The 24,653-nt window shown below is 32.2% G+C and overlaps 3 protein-coding genes across 5 annotated transcripts; 2 read left to right on the top strand and 1 right to left on the bottom strand.

Annotated features, from left to right (window-relative positions):
* Window positions 1–210: 210 nt before the first annotated feature.
* Window positions 211–8,484, top strand: LOC123886887 (protein ACCUMULATION AND REPLICATION OF CHLOROPLASTS 6, chloroplastic). 3 transcript variants are annotated; one of them, XM_045936169.1, is made up of 7 exons: window positions 232–831; window positions 1,135–1,359; window positions 2,358–2,618; window positions 2,754–3,717; window positions 3,858–3,994; window positions 5,552–5,874; window positions 7,468–8,484. In XM_045936169.1, exons 1-6 carry the CDS (start codon window positions 316–318, stop codon window positions 5,840–5,842), a joined length of 2,394 nt encoding a protein of 797 aa, XP_045792125.1. In that variant the 5' UTR covers window positions 232–315; the 3' UTR covers window positions 5,843–5,874; window positions 7,468–8,484. The 3 variants fall into 3 exon arrangements, with proteins under 3 accessions (XP_045792131.1, XP_045792125.1, XP_045792120.1); XM_045936164.1 differs by lacking the exon at window positions 7,468–8,484 and adding an exon at window positions 5,990–6,069; XM_045936175.1 differs by lacking the exon at window positions 7,468–8,484 and having other exon boundaries at window positions 211–831; window positions 5,552–6,069.
* On the top strand, window positions 7,660–8,256 carry LOC123894369 (abscisic acid and environmental stress-inducible protein-like). The gene has a single exon (XM_045944350.1). The coding sequence runs from the start codon at window positions 7,660–7,662 to the stop codon at window positions 8,254–8,256; it is 597 nt and encodes a 198-aa protein (XP_045800306.1).
* Window positions 8,485–13,104: 4,620 nt separating the features above from the next.
* LOC123886877 (B-box zinc finger protein 21-like) lies at window positions 13,105–15,000 on the bottom strand. Its single transcript, XM_045936153.1, has 3 exons — window positions 14,550–15,000; window positions 14,089–14,475; window positions 13,105–13,669 (listed from the first exon to the last, which is right to left on the bottom strand). The coding sequence occupies exons 1-3, from the start codon at window positions 14,883–14,885 to the stop codon at window positions 13,412–13,414; spliced, it is 981 nt and encodes a 326-aa protein (XP_045792109.1). The 5' UTR covers window positions 14,886–15,000; the 3' UTR covers window positions 13,105–13,411.
* Window positions 15,001–24,653: the final 9,653 nt, after the last annotated feature.

The raw sequence follows: 24,653 nt of genomic DNA, 5'->3' as shown, positions 1-24,653 counted from the left end.
TTCAGTTTTGAGTCATCATCACTTTCTTCAATTTTTTATCTATCTATTTATATTATATATTCAATTGACGAAATAAAATATTTGAAAATATTTTAATTGTATTATTAAAAAATAATATATCTATTAAAATTGTTATTACTAATAAATTTTTTTTAAAAATCATTTTAATTAAGCTTGCACGGGTTGAATACCTAGTAAAATAAGTAAATTATAGTCGCGAAAAAGATTAGTTATTACACATCGGATAGAATAGAACTGTAGAAGAGACGAGTGAGGGTTTAACTAAACTTCGAAGTTTTAACCAAAAAAACCTCCATGGATGCGGTGGTGACCGGAGTTACCATCGGTGTCGGACTCTCCACACCTCGTCATCTCTCACGCTTCTCCAAAAAACCTAACCGCCTCCATTCCTCCACCGTCTCCGCCACCAGCAAATGGGCAGAACGACTCATTTCCGATTTCCAATTCCTCGGCGACACCACCTCATCTTCATCTTCCACCACCTCCGCCGCCGTCACACTCACTCCTTCTTTCCCTCCTCAACTCGACTCTCCTCCCATTGAACGGCACGTGTCACTCCCTCTCGACCTGTACAAAATTCTCGGCGCCGAAACACATTTCCTCGGTGATGGCATTCGTAGAGCTTATGAAGCCAAATTCTCGAAACCTCCTCAGTATGCTTTCAGTAACGAAGCTTTGATTAGCCGCCGCCAAATTCTTCAAGCGGCTTGTGAAACCCTAGCTGATCCTGCTTCAAGAAGAGAGTACAATCAAAGCCTCATTGACGATGACGATGATTCTTCCATTCTCACTGAAATCCCTTTCGACAAAGTAAGCTTTTCTTTCAATTCTACACCCTAAGAAAATTACTAATTGTGTTGATTTTAAATTTTAATGATAAAATGAGTTTTATTTATCAGGACACTTATTAATCATACTTAGTGAAGTAGTTAGATCAATTAAGATACAATAATTAAGGGTAAAAAAATTAATTAATGTTTAGTTGCTACTGTATTCTAAAGTGACAATTATTTTGAGAGAAAAATATTGCAATAAGACACTTATAATGAGACAAGGAGTATTTGTTAATGTTGCAGGAACGGTATTTTGATAATTGAGTTTTGTGTTTTGTAGGTTCCTGGAGCTCTTTGTGTGTTGCAGGAAGCTGGAGAGACTGAGTTGGTGCTTCAAATTGGAGGGGGTTTACTGAGAGAGAGGTTGCCGAAGACGTTTAAGCAAGATGTTGTGTTGGCTATGGCGCTTGCTTATGTTGACGTTTCAAGGGATGCTATGGCTTTCTCCCCACCGGATTTCATTGTGGCTTGTGAGATGCTCGAGAGGGCATTGAAGCTTTTGCAGGTTAGTGACAATACCTCGTTATCGTGCCTATAATGTTATATAATTTGCTATCATTTAAAGCCCTGTTTGAATTAGCTTATTGGATATGAAAAATCTTTACAATCTTATAGATGATTGGTTATATACTTAAATAGAAGTTAAATGTGAAGCTATTGTTTGAAAATTCATAGATAGTATAAGACTCTTTAACATTTTAATTTTTGTAAGTATTTCTTGACAAGTTTATCCTTACTTGACTGTAAGAGTGGTAGAAGAACACCTGCTAGATTATCAAACATGGTCAGTGCCCTTTAACGCAATTTTGAAGTATTCAGAAATTGCATTTATTAAACAAAATGATAGCTATTTAAGGAGCCATACTATCTAGTCTAGTCCGGAGTATAAAGTTTTGTTACGAAACTGAGTACCAAAAAAAATGCACAACTATTCATGATGGTTCCATGTAAAAAATAACTTACTCTCACTCGCTTACTCAACCAATCATAATTACTCATGCAACTTTTACAAAATCTTTCTAGTATGGAAGAGCTTTTTTCTTTTTAAGATTGCAATGTATTAGATTGTATATTTTTTTATTTATTTTTTGACTAAAATTGTATATTTTTTATTAAACATTTTTTTATTGCTTAATAAATTTTCATGGATTCCTTGTAAGCAACTTAGCAGGACCTGTTTTAAAATTTTGTGTAATCTTAGTTTTCCTAATATTGATGGGGTCTTATCTCTACTGATTTTTATGGTGCTGTTTGTAGTATTATGCATGTGGAAGTAATAACTAATAAGTATCTGGGTGAAATACTGAAATTTGTTTATAAAAAAATTTGTCAAGTATAGTATTCCTTTTAAACTTTAATACTGTTGCATTTCCAAAATCTACACAATATTTTTTTTGCATGTATATAATGTGCAATAAAACAATGTGTATAGTATATAGCTGAAGACTTTTAAGTTGCAGTTCTGGTGCAATATGCTTTCTGATGACTCGCTTGATCATGTAGGAAGAAGGGGCAAGCAGCCTAGCACCGGATTTACAAACACAAATTGACGAGACACTTGAAGAGATAACCCCACACTGTGTATTAGAACTTTTAGCTTTGCCTCTTGACGATGAACATAGAGCGCGAAGAGAAGAAGGTCTCCAAGGTGTCCGCAATATTCTGTGGGCAGTTGGAGGTGGAGGAGCAGCAGCAATTGCTGGGAGTTTCACACGTGAAGATTTCATGAACGAGGCATTCCTGCATATGAAAGCAGCCGAACAGGTGTTAATAGAGTATTGTGTGCATGATTTTCTTTTAATTTTCTTTTTCCCCCCATGGTTTTCATTTATCAATAATTTATATGTATATTCATCTCTTTCTTCTTATCTTCCCATCTTTGTTTTTTGTTTTTTGAAGGTCGAACTTTTTGTAGCAACACCTAGTAACATTCCAGCTGAAAGTTTTGAGGCGTATGGGGTGGCACTTGCATTGGTTGCACAAGCCTTTGTAGGTAAAAAGCCACATCTTATCCAAGATGCTGATAACTTATTCCATCAACTTCAACAAACTAAGGTAACAAATATGAGGAATGCTCCCTCTGTTTATACTCCAATGGAGATGGAGAAGAGAGAGGTTGATTTCGCATTAGAAAGGGGCCTGTGTGCACTGCTTGTTGGGGAGCTGGATCAGTGTCGGTCATGGTTGGGACTCGATAGTGACAGCTCTCCTTATCGAAACCCATCTATTATAGACTTTATTATGGAAAATGCAAAGGGTGATGAAGACAGTGATCTTCCTGGACTCTGTAAACTGTTGGAGACATGGTTGATGGAGGTGGTTTTCCCCAGGTTTAGAGATACTAAAGACATAAGCTTTAGGCTTGGAGATTACTATGATGACCCCACAGTGCTAAGATATCTAGAGAGGCTTGAGGGTGCTGGTCGTTCACCCCTGGCTGCTGCAGCAGCCATAGCAAAAATCGGAGCTGAGGCTACTGCTGTTATTGGCCATGTCCAGGCTAGTGCAATAAAAGCATTGAAGAGGGTATTTCCTGTTGGCTCAAAAGATAAAATCTTGACTCATCAAGAAAATGGTGAGAAGGATCATTCAGGCCTTTCTGAAAATGAGGATCCCCTGATATTATCAGATCATGACACTTCAGTTGATTTTGAGGTTTCAGGAATAAAAAATACTGCTGAGATAAATGATGGAAAATTTATTACTGATGAAATTAAAAATGCAAGTGTGAATATAATGTGTGCTGGCGTAGTGATTGGACTCATAACTTTAGCTGGCTTGAAGTTTTTACCTGCTAGGAATGGCTCACCCATTCTTCGCAAAATGACTGATTCAACAATGGCGTCGAATACTATCAATTTAGGTATGATCTTTAGAATCATCTGCAATTTATTCGTGAAATTGATTCAATTATCACAGATCTGAAATTAGTTTTTGTTGGTTCATGATGTAAGATTCTAGCATTTGTTTCTTATTATATACATAACAGATTCAACTGTACAGGTCCTGTAGGGGATGAAGAATTAGGAGAGCAACTACCAAAAATGAATGCAAGGGTTGCAGAAGCTCTAGTGCGCAAGTGGCAAAATGTCAAATCCCAAGCTTTTGGACCAGACCATCGCCTAGGAAGTTTGCAAGAGGTAAGGAATTTAACAGGTCCTATTAATTGGAGACGGTAATTGCAGTCTTCCAAAATTTAGTGTGAATATGATTAATGCACTGATAATATATTTTTCTTCTATAGTTTCGTGTTAAATCTTATCTGGCAATTGTGCAATCACGTGTCTTGTTTATTTGATCCTAGATCTCTTGTGCAATTATGTTTGTTTATTGTTTTTCCTTTTTCATTGAATCCCAATTTGGTACGATGGGATACCATTTAGGCTTTTTTTTTTAGTTTTGTCGGCAAGGGAATGAATAGTTTATAAATTGAAAAGGATAGAGTGGAATTAGAACTGTCGGAGGAGAATATTTCTATTTTAGGGAATTGAAAACTGGTTAGTGGTTAGTTACTAAACAATCATCTGGATGATGCAAGTATACTCCCTTTCTTTTCTTTTTTTTGGCACACTCCTTACCACATGATATTTTTTCAATGGGGTTCTAGTCCTCTCCATTGAAAAGTCTCTCAGACTTAGCTAAGCTAACTATTTACTTCCTCTTGATGTTCTTCCTCCATTCTCCGACCCTCGCACTGATGAGAAAAGGGTGTTGGATTTTCATCTTGTCAATATTTCACAGTAAAACTAAACTAATATTTCAGATTAGATACCAAAGTCAGGTTGAACTTTGTCAAGTGTAAATAACATGAGACCTTGCATGGGATCAGCAGTGGGCTGAGGTGGGCCGCGGCCCACCCCCACCCCCAAAAAATAATTTTTTTTATATGTAGGATATTAATTTAAATGTATTATTAATGATTTTAAGTCACCCGGTATATATATGGTATATATATGTTCAAATATTAATATAAATATTAATTTAGAGTATATTATTGATGATTATAAGTAATTCGGTACACATATTAGTTCAAGTATTAGTGTAAATGTTAGTTCATAATTAATTGAATTTATAATAATAGATAAAATTAGCAGTTGAACTAGCGTATATAAATATGAAATGACATAAAAAATATGTTTAATTAATATTAAATTTTTCAAGTCCCATATTTTCACATTTGTTGCAATTTTAGTCCTATCTCAATATTTTTTTATTACTTTTTTGCTGTAAAATTAGCGAATTTTAATGGGAAAAAATTGTGAATTTTGGTCTCAAATTTGATATTTCATCTTTAGATTCAATGTTGGAGACAATAAATCACCTTTATAGCCAAAAATCACAATTTCTAGAGTAAAAATATAGTTTGTTGGTACCAAAATAGTAACATGTGAAAATAGAAGAGCAAAAAATTCAATTTAAAAATAGATTGACTATTTTTCGGCCCACCCACGATATTTTTTCTAGTTCCGCCACTGCATGGGATGGGTCATATATATGTGCATAAATGGGCAGAGTAACCTTTTCTTATGTATGTATGTGGGGATATTGAGAACTGAGAAGCTACTTCTGAAAGATCTTGACTGACTAATAATCTTGAGACAGTGTTCCGTGAATTATCAACTATCTTTTTTCTGGATAAACCATTTATCTACCATCTTTGTATATATGAAGTTTCGCTGAAGTTTAACATCTGATAGGTGTTGGACGGTGAAATGTTGAAGATATGGACTGATCGAGCAGCTGAGATTGCCGAGCTTGGTTGGTCGTATGACTACAACTTGGAGGATGTCAACATAGATAGTGTGACTATATCACAGAATGGGCGGCGTGCAGTGGTGGAAACAACTCTCAAAGAGTCTACCCACCTCAATGCTGTAGGACATCCACAACACGATGCTTCTAACAGCAAAACCTACACAACAAGATATGAAATGTCTTTTTCAGATTCAGGGTGGAAAATTGTTGAAGGAGCTGTCCTTGAGTCATAGTTAGGTTTTGTAACATGTAATGTATATGTCAGGTTAGTACACTTCAGTGCCACTCCCTTGAGCCTACTTCCACTGTCTTGTAAGTTGTATGTACCTCTTGTTTTGTGCATTTTTCAAGCACTCATGTAGTCAGGCTGTAAATTGCAGGATATTTGATCAAATAATTATCCAGTTAGGATGTCAAACCTCTTTTTACTTGCAACTGTTTGGAAATTCGAAAATGAAAACAAAATGATCAAATGGAGAAGTGTACTGTGGTCCCTGTTTTTGAACAATTAGATAAGCTGAAAAAGTTTGTATAAATTAAAGCCTATACACAAATTATTCCCAATAATTTGGATTGTTAATCAAAGATTTGGATAATTTGTACAAAGTGAGAAGTTTAAACTCTACTCTTGTAGTAAAGAAAGGGCTTGAAGTTTACTTTTCGACTTTCATGTACCCCAAATTTGAGGCTAAAGGTCACAAATGTTCTTGTATTCAACGCCCGGATAGGACAAATGTTCACAATTTTTTTGTTCTTAATCATAGTTTTGCCATTGTTAGTTTTTGCACATGATACAATTATTAAGATCCAAAATGTGCACAAAAATCAAACGAATTTTCATCTTGAATATTAGGACTGGTATATGAATTCCGATGCCTGAAAATTCTGCGTTTAATTACTAGATATACATTTTTTTTTGTACATAGACGAAATGACAAAACTATTATAAACTCACATACACAAGTGAGGGAGACGGGGTTCAAATCCCAATCATGGCGTCCAGCTTAACACATTTTCGGTATTTTTTTGCCATTTGAGCTAGGATTTGTGGACAGATTTACATTTTTTGTTTAAAACGTAATATACTGTACATATTAAATAAGTTCTATGTTTTTTTTTATAAGTTAAATAAGTTCTAAGTTAGTATTACACACACAAACATGATTGTTAAATATCCATTTTGGACCTTTGGGACGTAGCTTCTGATAATGTATATCACATGGATGCATCTTTTTTTGCCATCCGTATCTACCACACGCCACTATAGGTCTTGTGATATACGTTCTCTGCAGTCTTTGGCTTAAAGGCCAAGCAATACCAACTCAGAGTCAGAAGAAGGGTAGAACGAATATATGCCAAAAGTTTATGAAATTTATCATTGATTGATGCTGCATAATATGGATATACAACTTGTTGGTTGCACTTGATGCATTGATATGATGGTCCATACCATACATACTAATTATGTATATACAACTTGTTGGTTGCACTTGATGCACAGATACTATACTATTCTAGGAGTATATAATTGGCTAAAGTTCCCTATTGCTTGGAGGCGAAAATTTGCTCTTATGAATTATGATTGTAAAAGTTCAATTGCTAATGCAACAAGCAATCTTATAGCTCAAGCTGCATTTTTGGTTTGATGTATTCTTTTTAAAATAATAATAATTGTAGTGCCTTTTTTAGTAAATCTCAACTGATACAAAAACTAATTTTGTTATACAAATGGTTATAAGTAATTACTTTAGTCATGTTTTATGGATATGCAACTGTTGAAAGTGACTTCTTAAAGCTGTTAATTAACAAAGATCTATTAAGAATTGTAATGCATATTTTGTGAAATTCTATTATATAGGTTGCGCATGCAGTGTCTGTGGGAAGCTTTAGGGACACAATGGTGCTTGCATTACTCATTGCTACAATATTTTCATGTGGGGACAAAGTGAAGGCTAAGATATTACTAAGACTGAAAATGTTTGTGATGGAAAGCTGTTCTATATAGATATAATATAACTAATGTTCCACTTCCTCTGTAACCTGCCAAAAGATGGAGAACTTGAGATTTTCTAGTACTGTTCTCTGCTTAATAATTCTGACATTGGAAATTGTTGTTGGTCTTAAAGGTGAAGAGCTGAAAAATGACACTGCTCAAAGTCAAATACATGGCAATGTCACCTTAGCAACACTCTCTAATCATCAGGGTAATAAGGAACAAGTAAGAGGAAAACACAATGAAGTTGCTTTCAACACAAGCAAAGGTAGTCGGCATAATAGAGGAGGAGGATTTAGATGGGGATGGGGTGGAGGGGGAGGAGGTGGTGGTGGTGGCGGCGGTGGAGGTGGAGGGGGAGGGGGAGGAGGTGGCGGCGGATGGGGATGGGGAGGAGGAGGTGGAGGGGGTGGTTGGTGGAAATGGGGATGTAGAAATGAACCAAGATCACATGTTAAAGGAAAACAAGGAACTATGAGGGGTATGAAACATCATCATGATACATACAAGGGAGATTATAAGTTGGGGGAATTTGCACAATGCATGACAAGAACAAGATGCAAAGGCATGAGGTTGGATTGTCCACTTCACTGTGGTGGACCTTGTTTCTATGACTGCTATCATATGTGCAAAGCTCATTGTCGCCGACCCTAAATTAAGTGCTTCTTTGGTATCGCGATGAACTTGTCAAAAATATGGTGTTCAATCCACCGTGTGATAACATACACTAAATCGTATATGAAGCTTATTAATTAGTCGATCTCTTTAACCTTTCTTTCTTTTTATTCTTTTTATGAGAGTTTGATTTTGGATCAAAATCAATGTCACACATTAATTTTTCTAGGTAGACACTACACTAGACAGGTATATGTTGACATTGTGCTTTTTTCCATTTACTTAATTCATATATATAATAGTGTGTTTGGTAGCAAGAGACGCCCGTCTACGGATTCATCGAGCAATCTCCCAAGAAGCTACAAAATGGAACTTAATTCATATATATAATAGTGTGTTTGGTTGCACGTTTGGTAGCAAGAGACGCTCGTCTACGGATTCATCGAGCAATCTCCCAAGAAGCTACAAAATGGAGCTTCTACCTCGCCGTGGTTTTGTGAAAACGTGAAAATATCACCGCAGAACCAAACAAAGGGTAAATTTGATGTGGTAATGAATGTATACTCCATGTATTCATGTCCCTATCATTATTACTTAGTAATGACCATCTATTTAATTTGTGGTGGAGTCTATTTCATTAACTGAAGTCTTTAAATTTTTTAAGGTTGTGAGATGCAATGCTCTTGTCAGCAATTAAAGAAATTTAAGAATATGTAGGTAGGGGGTGGTTTGTACATCAAAGGTGTTTTGATGGTTTAGGGATTAAAAACTCTTAAATCCCAGCCAGTTCATATGGTAAATGAAAATGGATACAATTAAATGAGAAAGGTGCATTTTGGTGTGACTTTTATTTTATACATATGTTAGAGTATTCCTTCATTAATGTGCAGTAAGGGAGTTGACAATAAAGTTTGTTCTAATGGTAAAAATAAATTCATGTATGGTAAAATATTTATCAAACTAAGTCATTGAGTTTATACTCTGGTGAGAGATTTGAGTAATATGTATGATGTATGAGGTCTTAGATTCGATTCTCACTAGCTTCGGTGTAAAAAAAATATCAAACTGTTCACTATAAAGTATAAACTTAACCTATATAAGATTGACACAAGAGTTTGGAATGAATGATGATGATATTAGAGATATTTGGTGGTTGTATATGAGCACCAAAGTATCAATCGAAAGCAAACCTAATCAAGATGGATATTTTGAAAGTCTCAATTCACAAGTAAAATGTTGCTAGTTCATTTTTGAGCTTGTGGCATGTTTTGTTAGTGGAGTAACCCCAAAATCCAAAATAGACACAATAGTACTACAAGTGGAAGCTATGTTCAACCAATTTTCTTCTTTTAAAATGCATGAAAGCATAATCTAACTAATATATAGGTACTCTTCCCCCACAAATGAATTTCCTACGTACAGACAAACCCATATGACATATGCCGTCAATTTATTCAGACCATTTTTCACGGTTATATCTATGGTGCACAAATAAGACAATTTTTTTTATCATACACAAGCTTATTATCATTATTAGATCAAATAAAATGTAATACGATATATTAATTTAATGGTAAAACTTATTAATTAGTAGTAAAAGAAGTTATACATAGTAAAAAACTTGTCTAAACAAAACCCTTTTTCACTAGTTCCATCTACCTTCCAAGTTCCAACAGCCCTCCCCCTCACCTCTGTACCATGTTAAATCCCAGCCAGCCCATATGGTAAATGGAAATACAATTAAATGAGAAAGTGATTTTGGTGCGGCTCTTAATATCTACATATGCTAGCTATAATGACACATTCCTTGTTCATGTGCAATAAGAAAGTTGACAATAAACCAGTTGGTTAAGTGGTGATTGACGCTGAACTTGGTAGGGAAGACTACAACTCGATCCCCCGAATTGCGATTGAAGGGATGCTGGAACCACTTGATGCCAGAACGGATCCCCGAACCAGATTAAACTGGTGGTGAAAGCAAAAAAACAAAAAACAAAAAAGAAAGTTGACAATAAAGTTCTTTTAAAGTGAATAAGTAGAGTGTCTCCAGTTTGAACTCCGACTCTTACATATATAATTCGATGTTCCTACCCACTTAATTATGCACATGACACATGGATGACAATAAAGTTTCCATTATTTTCTAAAAAACAAAGTTTCAAATTTATTTATAGATTTATAACACAGAAAATACTACCAATATTAGTACTACCAAGATCTCTTGGCCGGATCCAAATCATCTCTCAGAATTTTTTGGTTTACGATGAGCTAGGGATCGAACTCAGGACCTCTAACATACTATTCAAATCTCTTACCACTAGACCAAACCTAGTGGCTTCAATAGTTAATTCACTCTACTTCTCAGCTACAAAATTTTTAATGCCCATCTTTATTTTAAATTTATTTCTCTCTTTTACTAATTTTCTTTTTCCCGCTTATTTGCATTGCTTAGAGTTAGGAGGCTGCATTTTGGATAAGGATATGATTCCACGCCAATTTAAAGAGAGTAATTGAAAATTAAAAAACACATTTTCATTTTTTTTTTAAAAAAAATCTAATATCCTCTACACAAAACTACAACAACTAATCTTTCAAACCGGATACGACAATAATGGACAGTAAAACTCTCCATCAAGAGTTCAACTCATGACCTATGATTTAATGAGAAGAGATGTAAATCATCTCATTCAAATGTTCCTTAGTAAATATTGTAGTTTGTCAAGACATGTAATTAAAGAAAAAAATATTTACTTTTTTACTTATAAAAAAGTATTTTGCATTGTTGAAAACGGAAATGCTTATATAGTATTGACTTGACACAGTAGTTTTGAATGAAAGATGATGATATTTTTGAGATAGTTGGTAGTTGCATATGACCACCAAAAAATCAATCTAAGAGCAAACCTAATCCAAATGGAAAATTTTAGTCTGAATTCACAAGTACTATGTTGCTAGCTCAATTTTGTTTGGGCTTGTTGTGGCATGATGTTGATAGCAGAGTAACCCCAAAAGCCAAAATAGAAAACACAATAGTACCACAAGTGGAAGCTATAACAGCTAATTTTCTCTTTTCAAAAATGCATGAAAGCATAATAATAACTAATATAGGTACTATTGATAAAAAAAAAACTAATATAGGTACTTGTTAAAAAAAAAAACTAATATAGGTACTTTAGTTTTAAAAAAAAAAACTAATATAGGTACTTTTGTTTTTTTGATGGTCCTAATATAGGTACTCTTACCCCACAATTGAATTTCATATGTACAGACAAACTCATATGGCATATGGCGTCAATCTATTCAAACCCTTTTTAACTGGTCCATCTTCTTCTAAGGGCCCTCCCCCTCACCTCTAAACATTTATATGTAGAAATTTTTTAATATAGATTACTTCTATAAATCGTTTATGGTGGATAGATATTTAAAAGATATTTAATTTTTATTGATGATACACGTTGTTGTTTAAAATTATAACTTAATGATTATCATCATTTTCACCATTAAAATAATAACTTAATTAATATCAATTTAATTAAAACAATAGAAAATAAATATGTAATATGCGTTGAACATGAGTTAATTATGTCAATGTTTTAGCCATAAAAAATATGCGTCAATTATGTCAATGTTTTAGCAATAAAAATGAAGAGAATCGTAAGTTTTTTACTTTTAAAAAATATTATCAATCGTAATTAAAATTTATGACAATCTTAAATACTGATCTACAGTAAATCGCTTATAGAGGTGATCGACTATAACATTCTCCATATATGTATCCATCATCATCATCAATATATTCATGTGTGAGTGCTACATAGCATCTTCTCACCATCATCACTATTCATTTGATTAATATTTGTATGTCCTACATCCAACAACATAACCAACGGCCCCCTTGATCAAAAGGACCAGTACACATTTCCTACACTTTTTATGTCTCAATTCAATCAAAATCAACTATATGGTCAGCCGCCACCATAATTGTTGGTGGTCATAATGTGAAGGTTTATGTGATGGGGATAGTAAGAATTTTCTAGTAGCAAGATCTACTAACCTTAACCTTTTTCATAATACTCATTTAGTGTCTCTCAATTCATTTCACTAGAATACACCTTAGGAGTCTGATTGAACAACAATCATGGTTCAAATAAATAGTAAAAAAGAAACGCAAACAAAAAACACACAAAGTTTGGTAAGAAAGTTCGGCAAACACTTTTGCGTGCGTCTTCAACAGTAGAGCGGCTACAGTTCCTTTGTATCTTGAGTTCAAATTTAGGATTTACATTTTATATGGTACAACTTGTATATAAATATTAAGGTTCGATTTACAAAGATACTTCAGAGTTATATCGATATTTAAGAAGGACTACACCGCTCGCTCCCCTAGTCGCAACCTATCGAATGTTTAGGCCCGACCCAAATAGCATGTTGATTGAGTGTTACTGCATGCGAGTCAGTTGTGTTTATGAGGAATTCTAAATATAGACACAAACCCAAATAAAAAATATTTGGACACACATACATGATTGAAAAAGTTTAAATATAAGATAAATTAGTCACATCATTTAACATCACTTCATTATAATTTCTATTAATTTTTTAAAAAAATTGTGTGAGAAACATTTAGGCTTGTGCCGCCCAAGCAAGAATACCTCTGTGTTTATTTGGAAGTTTAGGAAATGAATTTATCATAGTTATTGCGTCAACATAGTAACTATTTCTGACCGTCTGATCAGAAATGGCGTCAACGTAGTAACTATTTCTAACCGTCTGATCAGAAATGAGTGGCTGAGACCTAATTGAGAATGTTTACCCTGCAAAATCTGTTCACATACCCTGCTTTACTTTTCTTGACATGAAGTACAAAAATAGGGATGCACAGAGCTCTGAGATATGAAAGCATATTTACATTTACACTAACAACAAGGAGAATGGTGCAGCAGTGATGCACAAATTTATCAAAACAATACAAAACCCAGTATAGGGTAGCAAAGTTTTTCCTCAGAAAAAGACAGAAAAAAGAAGAAAAGAAAAAAAGTCAAACTCAATCTCAAGCACTTCAAGGATAGGTAAAAAGAGAAAAAAAAATACAAAAACAAACATACAAACAAAGAGGAGGGTGTTATTTTTGTGATGCAGATGCTTTAACTATCCACACAAGATAAGATAAATTATCATTATATCATATCTAGATCTACCATAGATATCTTGTTCTCTTGGGATTGGAAACAGGACTAATTTGTGGAACTGTGAAAATATTATTCCCATCATCCCTCAACCTTGATTTGTTCATGTGGCTTTTGTTGTTGCTGCTCCCCTTCTTGGTCTCACTCTGTCCCATCATGATTTGTGAAGAAGAAAATAGAGAAGGTGGTGGTGCTTGAGGAACCCAGATCCCCAAATTATTATTTGGAAAAAATGAATCAAGATTTTCTTCAAATGATTCATCACCCTGCATTTAATACACCAGATCCAATCATAAACAAACCAGTCACTTATTTGTAAAATTAAGATCTTCGATATTACACATAATTGCAGTCAAATGCAGTTGATACAGCTTCAACAGTAGCGATTGAGGCTATTGAAACATATAACCTCAATCGCTATAATTGCAGGTTGTATCAGCTGCATTTGACTATATGGTTTCATTGGATTTATAGTGATTGAGGCTATATGTTTCCATTGCCTTAATCGCTACTGATGTTAATATCAACTGCATTTGATTGTAATTTTCTATAATATCAAAGATCATAACACGATCACAATTTAAAATCTTAATTAGATCTAAATATCTAATATCAAAGTATATAAACACAAACATGATACAACTAAATAAATTTTGAACAAGAGAGAGAAAGAAAATAACAAAACCTTATAGAAAGCAAAGGGAGCAGAAGAAGAATCAAGAAAGTCATCAACTTGCCAACCAGGTAAAGTCTCAATCAAGTACTGAGAAATAGTAGAACCACCACTTCCATCTTCCACAGATTTTGGTGAAGGAGTAGTAGATTTATCAACCAAAGAAGAAGAAGATGAAGGAACAACAATTGACTTGGAAATGGAAATAGCTGAAGAAGGTTTTGTTGATGTTGTTGTTGATGATGATGAAGAAGAAGAGTTTGTAGTTGAAAGCTTAACACCAGTGAGAAGAAACCTATCATGTTTCTCTGTAAGTTCATTTACAGAATGAATTGATGAATCACAATCTTTGCATAGAATTGCTCTATCTTGCTTACACAACACAAAAGCTCTTCTCTCCTAAAAAAAAGTCAACAAACAGATTATAGACCAAATACATCAGTTATTCGATTAATCTGAAAAGTAGACTTTACCTGGCAAATATCACATAGAGGGTGTTGTTTAGGAGAAGGATTATGAAGAGAGAGACGGTGGTGTTTGGAAGCTAGCTTGTTTGCATGGTGGACACGGTGGTCACAGTCAGTGCAGAGGGCGGCTTCATCGGCGGTGCAGAATAATGAAGCTTCGTTTTTGCTACAAACGTCACATTGGATCTTCATTGCTACTATTTTGCTACAAGTTAGAAGAGTGTTGAGAAGAGAAAGAAGAAAACTTTGTGAAAAGTTGAATTTGATTGGTTTGATGAATAAACAAATAAATAAATGATGAAATGGGAAATATGGCACTGTGATCAATAAGCCAGCCACCATTCCATTAAAGTAAAACAAATACTAAAAATAGGTAACCCACCACTTTCACTTGCAAATATAATAAATGTATGAGAAATTTTAGGACTTTGTCTTATTGCTTTCTTCACATATAAAAAAGATTTTTATGATCAAATCGTGTAGGAATCAAGGATATGCTAAAATAGCATTAATTATCTTTTGTATTTTTTAGTGTATATGTAAAAAATAGTTTAAATCAGGACATTTAGTTTTAAAAGGTTAATGAAATCATCTTAAAATGAATTGTGTGAGAGAACTTGAATTTAAATTTGATTCTAAAAATAATAATTTAGAGTGTGAGATGGTATTTTGGTCTAAGATAGAGATATCTTAAAGAACACTCGCATAAATATTTAGATTTATCTTAAGTGATTGAACATCACAACTTTAATTATAGTGTGTTTGATTTTACAATGAGTTCTTGAAATTAGACAAATTGAGTGTCAAGGAATCAAACAAAAATTGAAATTATTGTAACTGAACCACATGACAATTTTTTGTTCTCTACATAAATTGTCTAAAATATCAAAATAATATTTTGGCGGCCAAACATCACACAAGACAAAATTTATTTAATACCTTAAACTTTGTCACATGTTATTTTTTTTGTTTACAATGAGCTGAAGATCGAATTCAAAATCTATAACATACATACTCAAACCCCTCACGTGTTATTCTATTATATACTATTATGTCCAATATTTATATTTTAGGAATTAAATGGATCCTAAGACCATCTCTAATGGTGTAGTACATATTAGGTACTCATGGTACTTATTAGGTACTACCATTGGAGCAATACGCATTTGAGTACCTAATAGATACTAGTTTTACAATAAGTAATAGTACCTATTTTGTTTTTGTAGGTCTCATTTATAATGATGTATAGTTATTGGTGAGATGTGTTATTGGTATGACCTATTTAGAACTTTTTAAGAGATGTTGGGTTGGAGGGATTGAGTACTTATTAGGTACTATTATTAAAAAAATATAAATGAATGATGTGTACACGTGAGACCCATTTAAGTACTCAAAAATGAGTATCTCCATCGTGGATGCTCAAGTTACTAAACACTTATTTATGGCAAAACTGGTCTTGTGATCTTTAAATTTTGAATTCATAACAATAAGGTATGTGTTCATTTGCTTCGTTCGTTTGTTGCGTTTGTTCGTGTGTTGAGTTTGATGTGTTGCCTCGGGTGTTTATTGTGTGTGTTTAATTAGTTGTTGTGACCCCCTTCTTCGCTCATCGCACCTCCACTGAACAACCATGAATTGTGATTTGGGGAAGATGACGCAATTTGGGATTTTAAGGTTTGTGCGTTTTTTATTTGGGAAAAAAAGATGAGAGTTTATGCGATTTCACTTGAGGAAGGAAGATGACTACGTTTTGTAATTTTACTCTTTCAAACATCCATCAATTTTGCCCTTGTTTATTTATAGATGGAATGGTAGATTTTTTTTGGATGGAAATTGGAGTGGTAGATACTAGTACATATTAAACTCTCAACAATAAATGGAAGATATTATGGGTTAAAACTCAAAGCACTATAATATCCGACCTAATAATTTTGAGATTTAAGCTAGATTTTACTAATAATAATACTAAATACTTAGACATTATGTAAGAATAATTCCTTTTTTTAAAAAAAGATAATTAAATAACATAGTTTGGAAAAAATATTAATATATCCTGATTTTCCTTCAAAAAAAAAATCAATATATCCTGATTTGCAACTTAAATACTAAAATGCCCTTCTTTTGTTTTTCATCACCATCACGCGATTCACGCCAAACCAAATGGTGGTTTCATGATGCATTTTATTTAAGAAATTGATAAAGAATTAATAATAATTAAGAAATATCTTAGGATTCAATTTACACTTTCTTAAATATGGAATTACTCGTCGTATTAGAAAGAAAAACAAGAAATTTAAAAAATGTATTTCTGCATCTTTTTTTTCTATTACACTCTTATTTTAATTCACCAATAACTTTTTGTCTCTTTTTAATAAATTTAATATGTTATGTAAAAAAAAGTATAATCTTAAATTATCAAATCGACAAGTATAATTTGAAACAATTTTTTTCTTTCTAAAACGACAAGTAATTTGAAATGGAAAGAGTATTAAGAAAAATTGGTTTAATGATGGGGTTGAGTCTTTATTGAGTTTTTGCAGCTTAACTTATAAGTAGTTCTTTTGCAGCTCAACTTTCAATAAAGACATCTATTGCTATAAGTTAAATCCAAAGGAGAGAATTCAACAAAAAGGACTAGCTCATTAACTAGGAAAACCTAATAATTTAAGTATCATATGAGTTTTATACACTCAATGTATAACTAACTAACAATTCTCAAGACACATAACATGCAACCTATCTTCACAATGAGTTGTTCAAATCAATATTATGCAAGTGCCCAAAATTACTAAGTGTGAGAGAAATACTTCACTCTCTTAACTATTTATTAAGAGTTCGATTTTAAGTTGGTGAGTATGAAAAATAATATTTGTTAGAATAAGCCAAACTCTGTAATGAATTTTAATTACGCGAAAGATTATTCACTGTAATGGTGCGCCGAAGAAGATACCTTAGTTTACAAAAAAAGTTTCTCATACTGTTTAATCTTTTCTATAAAGTTGCCAACTTATATATATATATATATATATATATATATATATATATATATATATATATATATATATATATATATATATATATATATATATATATATATATATATATATATATATATATATATATATATATATATATATATAGGATGTATATTATGAGAATGACAAAGATATATGAGAATGATTAATAGCCTTTAGATCAAAATCAAAAGGTTGAAATTAAAAGTAAGTTTTAAACAACACATGTAGGCAATTCTCTTTATTCCTTTTCATCTTCTTCAACTTAATACGACCAGTTTCCACCCAAATATGGGTTTTTAAATCATAATAGAAATCAAATCAAAGCAATCTGGGTTTTTTCTGAACTTCATTTGGTATTTTAAATGAAATTCTAGTTTTTGTTGTTTTTGAGATTCAAAGTCAGGTCCTTCTTATTCTTCGTCGTTACGGAGGGGAAGAACGACGACGACCTTGTGTTGTTCATGTCGGCGAAAGACGGATAAATGTTCAAGTCGGTGAACAACGGCAACCCTACGCTCATGTCGACGAACAACGATGACGACTACGAAAGAGAAGAATACGAGCGGCCAAGATTCTTCGTCGTCCCTATTACACCGCCACCATATTTGTGTGGCTACTCTTAGAAATTTATTTTAATTCATTGATTTCTCATCTGTATATCAAAATAGTTTGGATCTGCAATGGTTAATTTCATTTATTTTGTAATTAGTTTCAAATTAAACAAATTGGATTGTTTCAAAATAGCTTGTAGCAGGGACGGATCTAGAAATCAATCACACGGGGGGCCGAATTTCTTTTTTAACAATAAATAATAGAGTTAAATATATTTTTTATCCTTATAAAATAATGAGTTTTTATGTTTAGTCCTATTAAATTTTAACTTAAAATATCCTTTAAAATATTGCAGTTTGTTAAGAATAATCCCCATTTTGAAATATTCTTACAAAAAATTGATACTTTTAGTCCTCAAAATAGTCCTATAAAATACAAATATGGACTAAAAGTAAATTTTTTGAAGGACAAAACTTAAAAACTCATAATTTTATAAAGACTAAAAATATATTTAACTCAAAATTATTAAATAAAATCACAATAATTTATTTAAGAGGTGTCATTAGCAACTATATGTATGTGGGAGGGGGGGTTGAAGCCCCTGCTTGCCCCCCCTTCAGTCCGTCCCTGGCTTGTAGTATTTGACAGGGCTTGAATCAACATTTGTATCAAAATTAAAAAATAGAATGAGTAATTGAGTGCAACAAGCAGTCGTGAGATGCCGGGAAGGAATTAATTTGCAGAAGAGAAATAAATCTAAGAGACAAGGTAATGGATGAAAGTTGCGTTGAAGAAGATGAAAGGGAAAATGAGTATAAAAGAAATAGTAATAGAGTAAGAGAGGCACATAATGAGGTTTTTTAATCTTACCCATCCATTTTTGATCCAATGGCTATTATTTCATTCTCATATTCTCATATATCTTTACCATTCTCATAATATATATATATATATATATATATATATATATATATATATATACTCGAAATAATAGTCATAAGTCTTAACTCATTTCATGCATATGGTGCGTGAGTAAATCAAAACATTAAACTCAAATGGTTAATGAATTCTTCCTGTGACGAATTAAAAAAATATCATACTCATAATTAATACGACTGTGTTTCTATTCTATAATGGTAAAAAAATGTATCAATAAGTCCTCATGAGTTTAACTCAGTTTGTAAGAGACATCACATTTTATATGCAGATATTAGGGTTCGAACACCCCACTTATCCACCTTAAAGGTGAAATTTCTAAGCATTAGACTATCTGACAAATTTTTTTAAAAAATAAATGTGGGGTTATTTGACCAAAAAAAAAAACGGGGTTAACTTTTTTTGTGGGTTAAGTAGCTTAGTGATCATAATTTCACTTTTTAAAGATGAATAAGTAGAGTATTTAGAGTTTGAATTTCAACTCCTACACGTAAAATATAATATTTCTACTAATTGAACTTTGTTCAGGAAAATAACGTGGGGTTAACACTTAAGATTCACGTTTTAGTGTTACTCACCTATAAATTATAATTCATTAATAGTGAGAACCAAAACAGCTAAGGGAATATTCATTAATAGTGAGAATACTGCTTTGGGCTAAAGAGTAACTGGTAGTGACTGGGCTTAATGGCACGGGCTTGGGCTGTATAGCTTCAAAAGTAAATGAATCGTACTTTAGCGCACCTGAATATTCTCGTTACCCCTGAAATTACTAAACAAATCCTCTCGCTTTTTAGGATGCAAGCACTTTTTCGCACTCTAAGTAGCGAGTATCAATATTTTTAGCTCAAATCCACCCCTAGAACGAAAAAAATCATGAAAAAATGAGTTCACATTCTAGAAAGCGAACTCACTGCAATTTGCTATCTAGAAAGCGAACTCTGCTGCAGTTTTCTATTTAGAAAGCGAACTTAGCTGCAATTTGCATTCTAGAAAGCGAACTCTCTCCCCTCATTTTTTGCTATTTAAGTACTCGCGTTCTAAATAGCGAGAGGGATAAATTCAGAATTTCAGTGGGTGCGCATGTATGCCAGGGGGCGTCAGAAGTACGATTCAAAGTAAATATAATTAGTAATCGCTAAAATATGAATCCTTGACAAAAATAATAGTAAAACACTTCATTTGTCTCTTCATTAAGTTAATGACCGTCTTATTAAGTTAACTTTTGAGGTTCTGACCAGCACACCTTGTGCTAGACAGAACTTCCTGCCGGTGTTAATATAATTCCATTTGTGATTGTTAAAAAAGAAAAAAAAGGTTAACGACTAATATGTTTTGTAGTGGCGTGTATATATAAAAAAACACTATATCTAAGCTAATAAATAATTCCATGAAAGCCAATATTATTCTTGGAGAGATTGACTAGATCGATTGGATTGATCACTGGTTGTATATAGGATATTTGTGAATAAGTTATTTCTAGTTTATATCCATTATATATCCATCGTTAATTAGTTCTTGTTCCTTAGTAGTATAGCTATATTATATTTTCTTTTAGTATATATATGTTCATTTTGTTGAATCATATTAAATTCAAACATGGGATACTTTATGCGTTGGATAAGGTTTTTAGTTGCACTTTACGACAAAACGAAGTGTTATCTACCGACATACATGGTATCCCACAACTTGACCACTCTTGCCAGGGTGTCTTGTCTTTACGTACTACTACTATAAAACTAATTAAAATCATATACGAATTTAGTTCGCTTAATTTTTAAATTATCATATTTAGTCAAAAAAATCTTTATTATAAATATAAAATATATTCCAATAAAAAATTATATATGATATATCTTATGCGTGGTATTATTCTTTTCACTATTATACTTTGATTTTTCTTTAAATGAATTGTCATAAAATGAAATAGCAATTTTAAATTACTTTTGAGAAAATATTTTTAACAAGGGAGAAAAAACACAATTAGTGGTGTCTATGTTTTTTTTAACTATATTGACACTACAACATATATTGGATTTAGTAACATTTTGAAAGCTAATTACTGCATGTCAAGCGCTTAAGCGGAGTTTGTGGTCACTTCCAATCCTAGTATATGTATAGTAACACTTTTTTTTTAAGCAACTAGTAACACTTTTTTTATTTAGTAACATATTTCAAGACAATTTTTCACATGCATATACACTTTTTTAGAGGGAGTAATGAAAACTTATTTTCACATGCATATATATACTTTTCAATTTGAATACTTTTTTAACCATAGTTTATGTTTTATCTAAATATTTTGCACGTTAAAATTTTGAAAACATGAAACAAACAAGAATTATGGTCACGGTTTGTAAAATAGTTATAAAACCAATGAATGAAAATTAAAATGTTTTCTCAAACAAAGATATCTAAGAAATATCAACATGTCTTTTTAGCGTAAAAAGACAAGATATTTCATTCAGATAGAGGGCATTGGGTTTTTGGACAATTTCAACAGAAACAATATCATTTTAAGGAGAGTTGTGGTAGGCCATTCAAAAAAAGGAGCGTTGTGGTAGACATTTTTAAGGGGGTGAAACAAGCAAAAATTTATGTCATGGGCTTGATTTTTTTTTTTTTTGTCAAGTAGTTTAGTAGCTAAAAATTTCGCCATTAAGGTAAATAAGTGGGATGATCGGGGTTCGAACCTCAATCCCTGTATATATAATACAATGTCCTTATCAATTGAGTTAAGCTCACCGGACATATGACTCGACTATTATCAAGTAAAAGGTGTACTGGTTATGTTTTTCAGATCTGGATTAGCTGCATGCAGTTGCTAATGCCTACATTCACTGCAGTTAGAGCACATCATATCCATTAAAACAAATCAAAGTTTTGAATTCCAACACGTTATTAAAATTTAAAAAGCAACACAATACTTGTTTAGGGGATACAAAGAATAGGTCAAGTACCCTATCTAGATTGCATGCGATAACACATTTGATTTTTAAGTTTCTAAATTAACAATAAAAAAAATGGATTTTAATTGTTTAAAATATTTATCAAATTTAAAATATGAACCATTTGATCTTAATCACAAGATTCAAATATAATTGAATTGAATATAGTTGACTTTAGTGCATTATATTTGTTTCTCTTTGAGTTACATCTTAGTTCATGATGACAATATTATTTAGGTATGGGGATGGTATATTGGTATATATGCTCTATTTATTTATTTATTGCATAGAATGGAAGGAAATGGAAGAAAGGTGGTCACAATGAATGAGCTAAAGAAATCCAGAATCTCTCCCATACATCCCCTTATCTTATGTATTCGATTTATTCGAGTGTACTCCTCAAGGTACATCCACCCTTATCTGCATTGTGGTACTTGAAAGCATAAGACATGATAGTTACAACTGTGGCCAGGGTCTTCAAAATTGACTCGTATATTTTTGTACGTTAAAATAAATATTTTACACAGGAAGGATATTGAGGGGATTTTTTTGGGTATTAAGCCTCTAGTTTTAGAGAAAGAGATCTGGTGATTTAAAGTCCGATCGTGCGAGGTAAGTAAAGTCTGATCAAGAATTATTCCCACTAAAAATTGAATTAAAATTGAATTTTTAGGAACACGTTTTGATTTCATGTATAAACAAAAATTCAATTTTTAGATTTGTTCAAAAACTAATGTATTTAGTTTTTTCTTTTTTTTGAATGACAAATTATATAAATATATAATAAAAGAGTAACGAGATACAGACAGGACGGGGTACAAGAAGTACTGAAAACCCCAAACGAAAGATATAAAGAGTACAAAAAACTCCCATATCAGAAACAACTAAGGAGCATCATAAAACAATCACCAACAAGGATAAAATAGATCACCAAGAAAAAGGAATCAAGAAACAGGCCCCAACTCCCTGGATACCATCAAGATTGAGGCTCACTACGACATAAACTCTAACGACTCCAACACCAAGATTATAGACCAAATACATTAGTGATTTAGTGGATATAATTTTTTGCTAATGTATAACTTATCAACTATTACTGACATTTACCTATAAAAGTATTTTCTTTCTTGTTCTACTAAAAAATTTCAATTAATGGAAAAATGTTCTAGTACACGAAAAAGTATCATGTTTCGAAATGTAAACTAAATGTGTAGTTTATAAACACTCACTTTTTTTAAATTGAGTTGTATAAGATTTTGTTAGACATCTAATTAACGGATTGTACTTAGGAGAATGTTATAAAGTTCTACATTGATCACGAGAAGACATGAATCCGAATATGATTTTATAAAGTTTATGCTAACCAAACATTAGGTGATCAGGTATAAGACGAGACTTGAGATCGGATTGGAGGAGAATATCACCCTAGTTCAGACTTCAGACAGTCGCCACCGCCGGCGTTTAGAGTTGCTTCACTTACTATGCCACTTCTCACATCGGTTTCAATTTGTTAAAGATGATTTCTTAACAGAGAAGAGGTAGAGAATATCAATTTTCTTTGTTTTGAGAATCATTCTCCAAAAGTTGAAGTAATAAATTTTGTATTTATCCCTTAATTTTTTAAAATCATATATACGGGTTGCTATGAGGTTCATATATAACTTTTTCAAAAATAATTACTTCATCCGTACCAAATTATAAGTCATTTTGAGAAAAAAAATTGTACCAAATTATAAGTCACCTTTAATTATCAATGAAACATTTAATATTATTTTTTCTGTTCTACTGGGTTCTGCTTATTTGTGCTATATATACATATTGCTACAACATTAATAGTATTTTTGGCTTTTGCTATGAAGTTATTGCACTGTTTCATGAGCACTTCTGGTATTCATGTTTAAATCATAAAAACTTCCACTACACCATTTTTGACCTTTGGCAACGATATTTTAGGCAACGGCTGAAAAAGCGTTGGTTAAAAATGTAGAGGCAACGGTTTTACACTGGTTGTCGACATTTTACATTTTTGGTGTTCGCATATAAAAAAGCGTTGGCTATTTGTTTTAGGCAACGGTAAACAAAGCGTAGACAACTAAAACCGTTGACATTTCCTTTTTGGCAACGGCTTGTTACGTGTTGTAATATACAACCGTTGTTGTTTATTTTCTGTCAACGGTTTGTTACTAGTTGCAACATAAAACCGTTGCCTTTCTTTATAGACCACAGGTTCGAACTGTTGGCTATAGGTTGTATAACGGGATAAAACACAAAATACACTCTAAAATTGTTGTAAAAACAAAATATTTTTAAAATATATATTTGAATAATATACCTTTTTTTGAAGCAATTTAAAAAATATATTTTTTAAAAATAAAATATTTATAAAATATTTTTTAAAATGAAAACTTGTTTTTTTTTTTAACCAAACAGCCTTAATTCATATCATTAACTAATAAATGAAAACTTGTTTTAAAAATATAAATATATACTATAAAATAAAAGAGGGCACGACCTAAAATTGTTTTCTTTTTAAAATTAAGTTAAAATAGAATATAAAATTAAATAAAAAAAAGTAGGTTTTTGAATGTAAAAGAAGCAAAAAAGAGGTTTTTGAATTAAAAATTATTTTAAAATAAAAGGTGAAATTAAAATAAAAG

Source organism: Trifolium pratense, linkage group LG1 (genome assembly GCF_020283565.1).
Source record: "Trifolium pratense cultivar HEN17-A07 linkage group LG1, ARS_RC_1.1, whole genome shotgun sequence".
Classification (NCBI taxonomy): domain Eukaryota; kingdom Viridiplantae; phylum Streptophyta; class Magnoliopsida; order Fabales; family Fabaceae; genus Trifolium; species Trifolium pratense.
The sequence above is the reverse complement of the archived record's forward strand: the minus strand, read 5'-3'. Positions and strand labels throughout refer to the sequence as shown.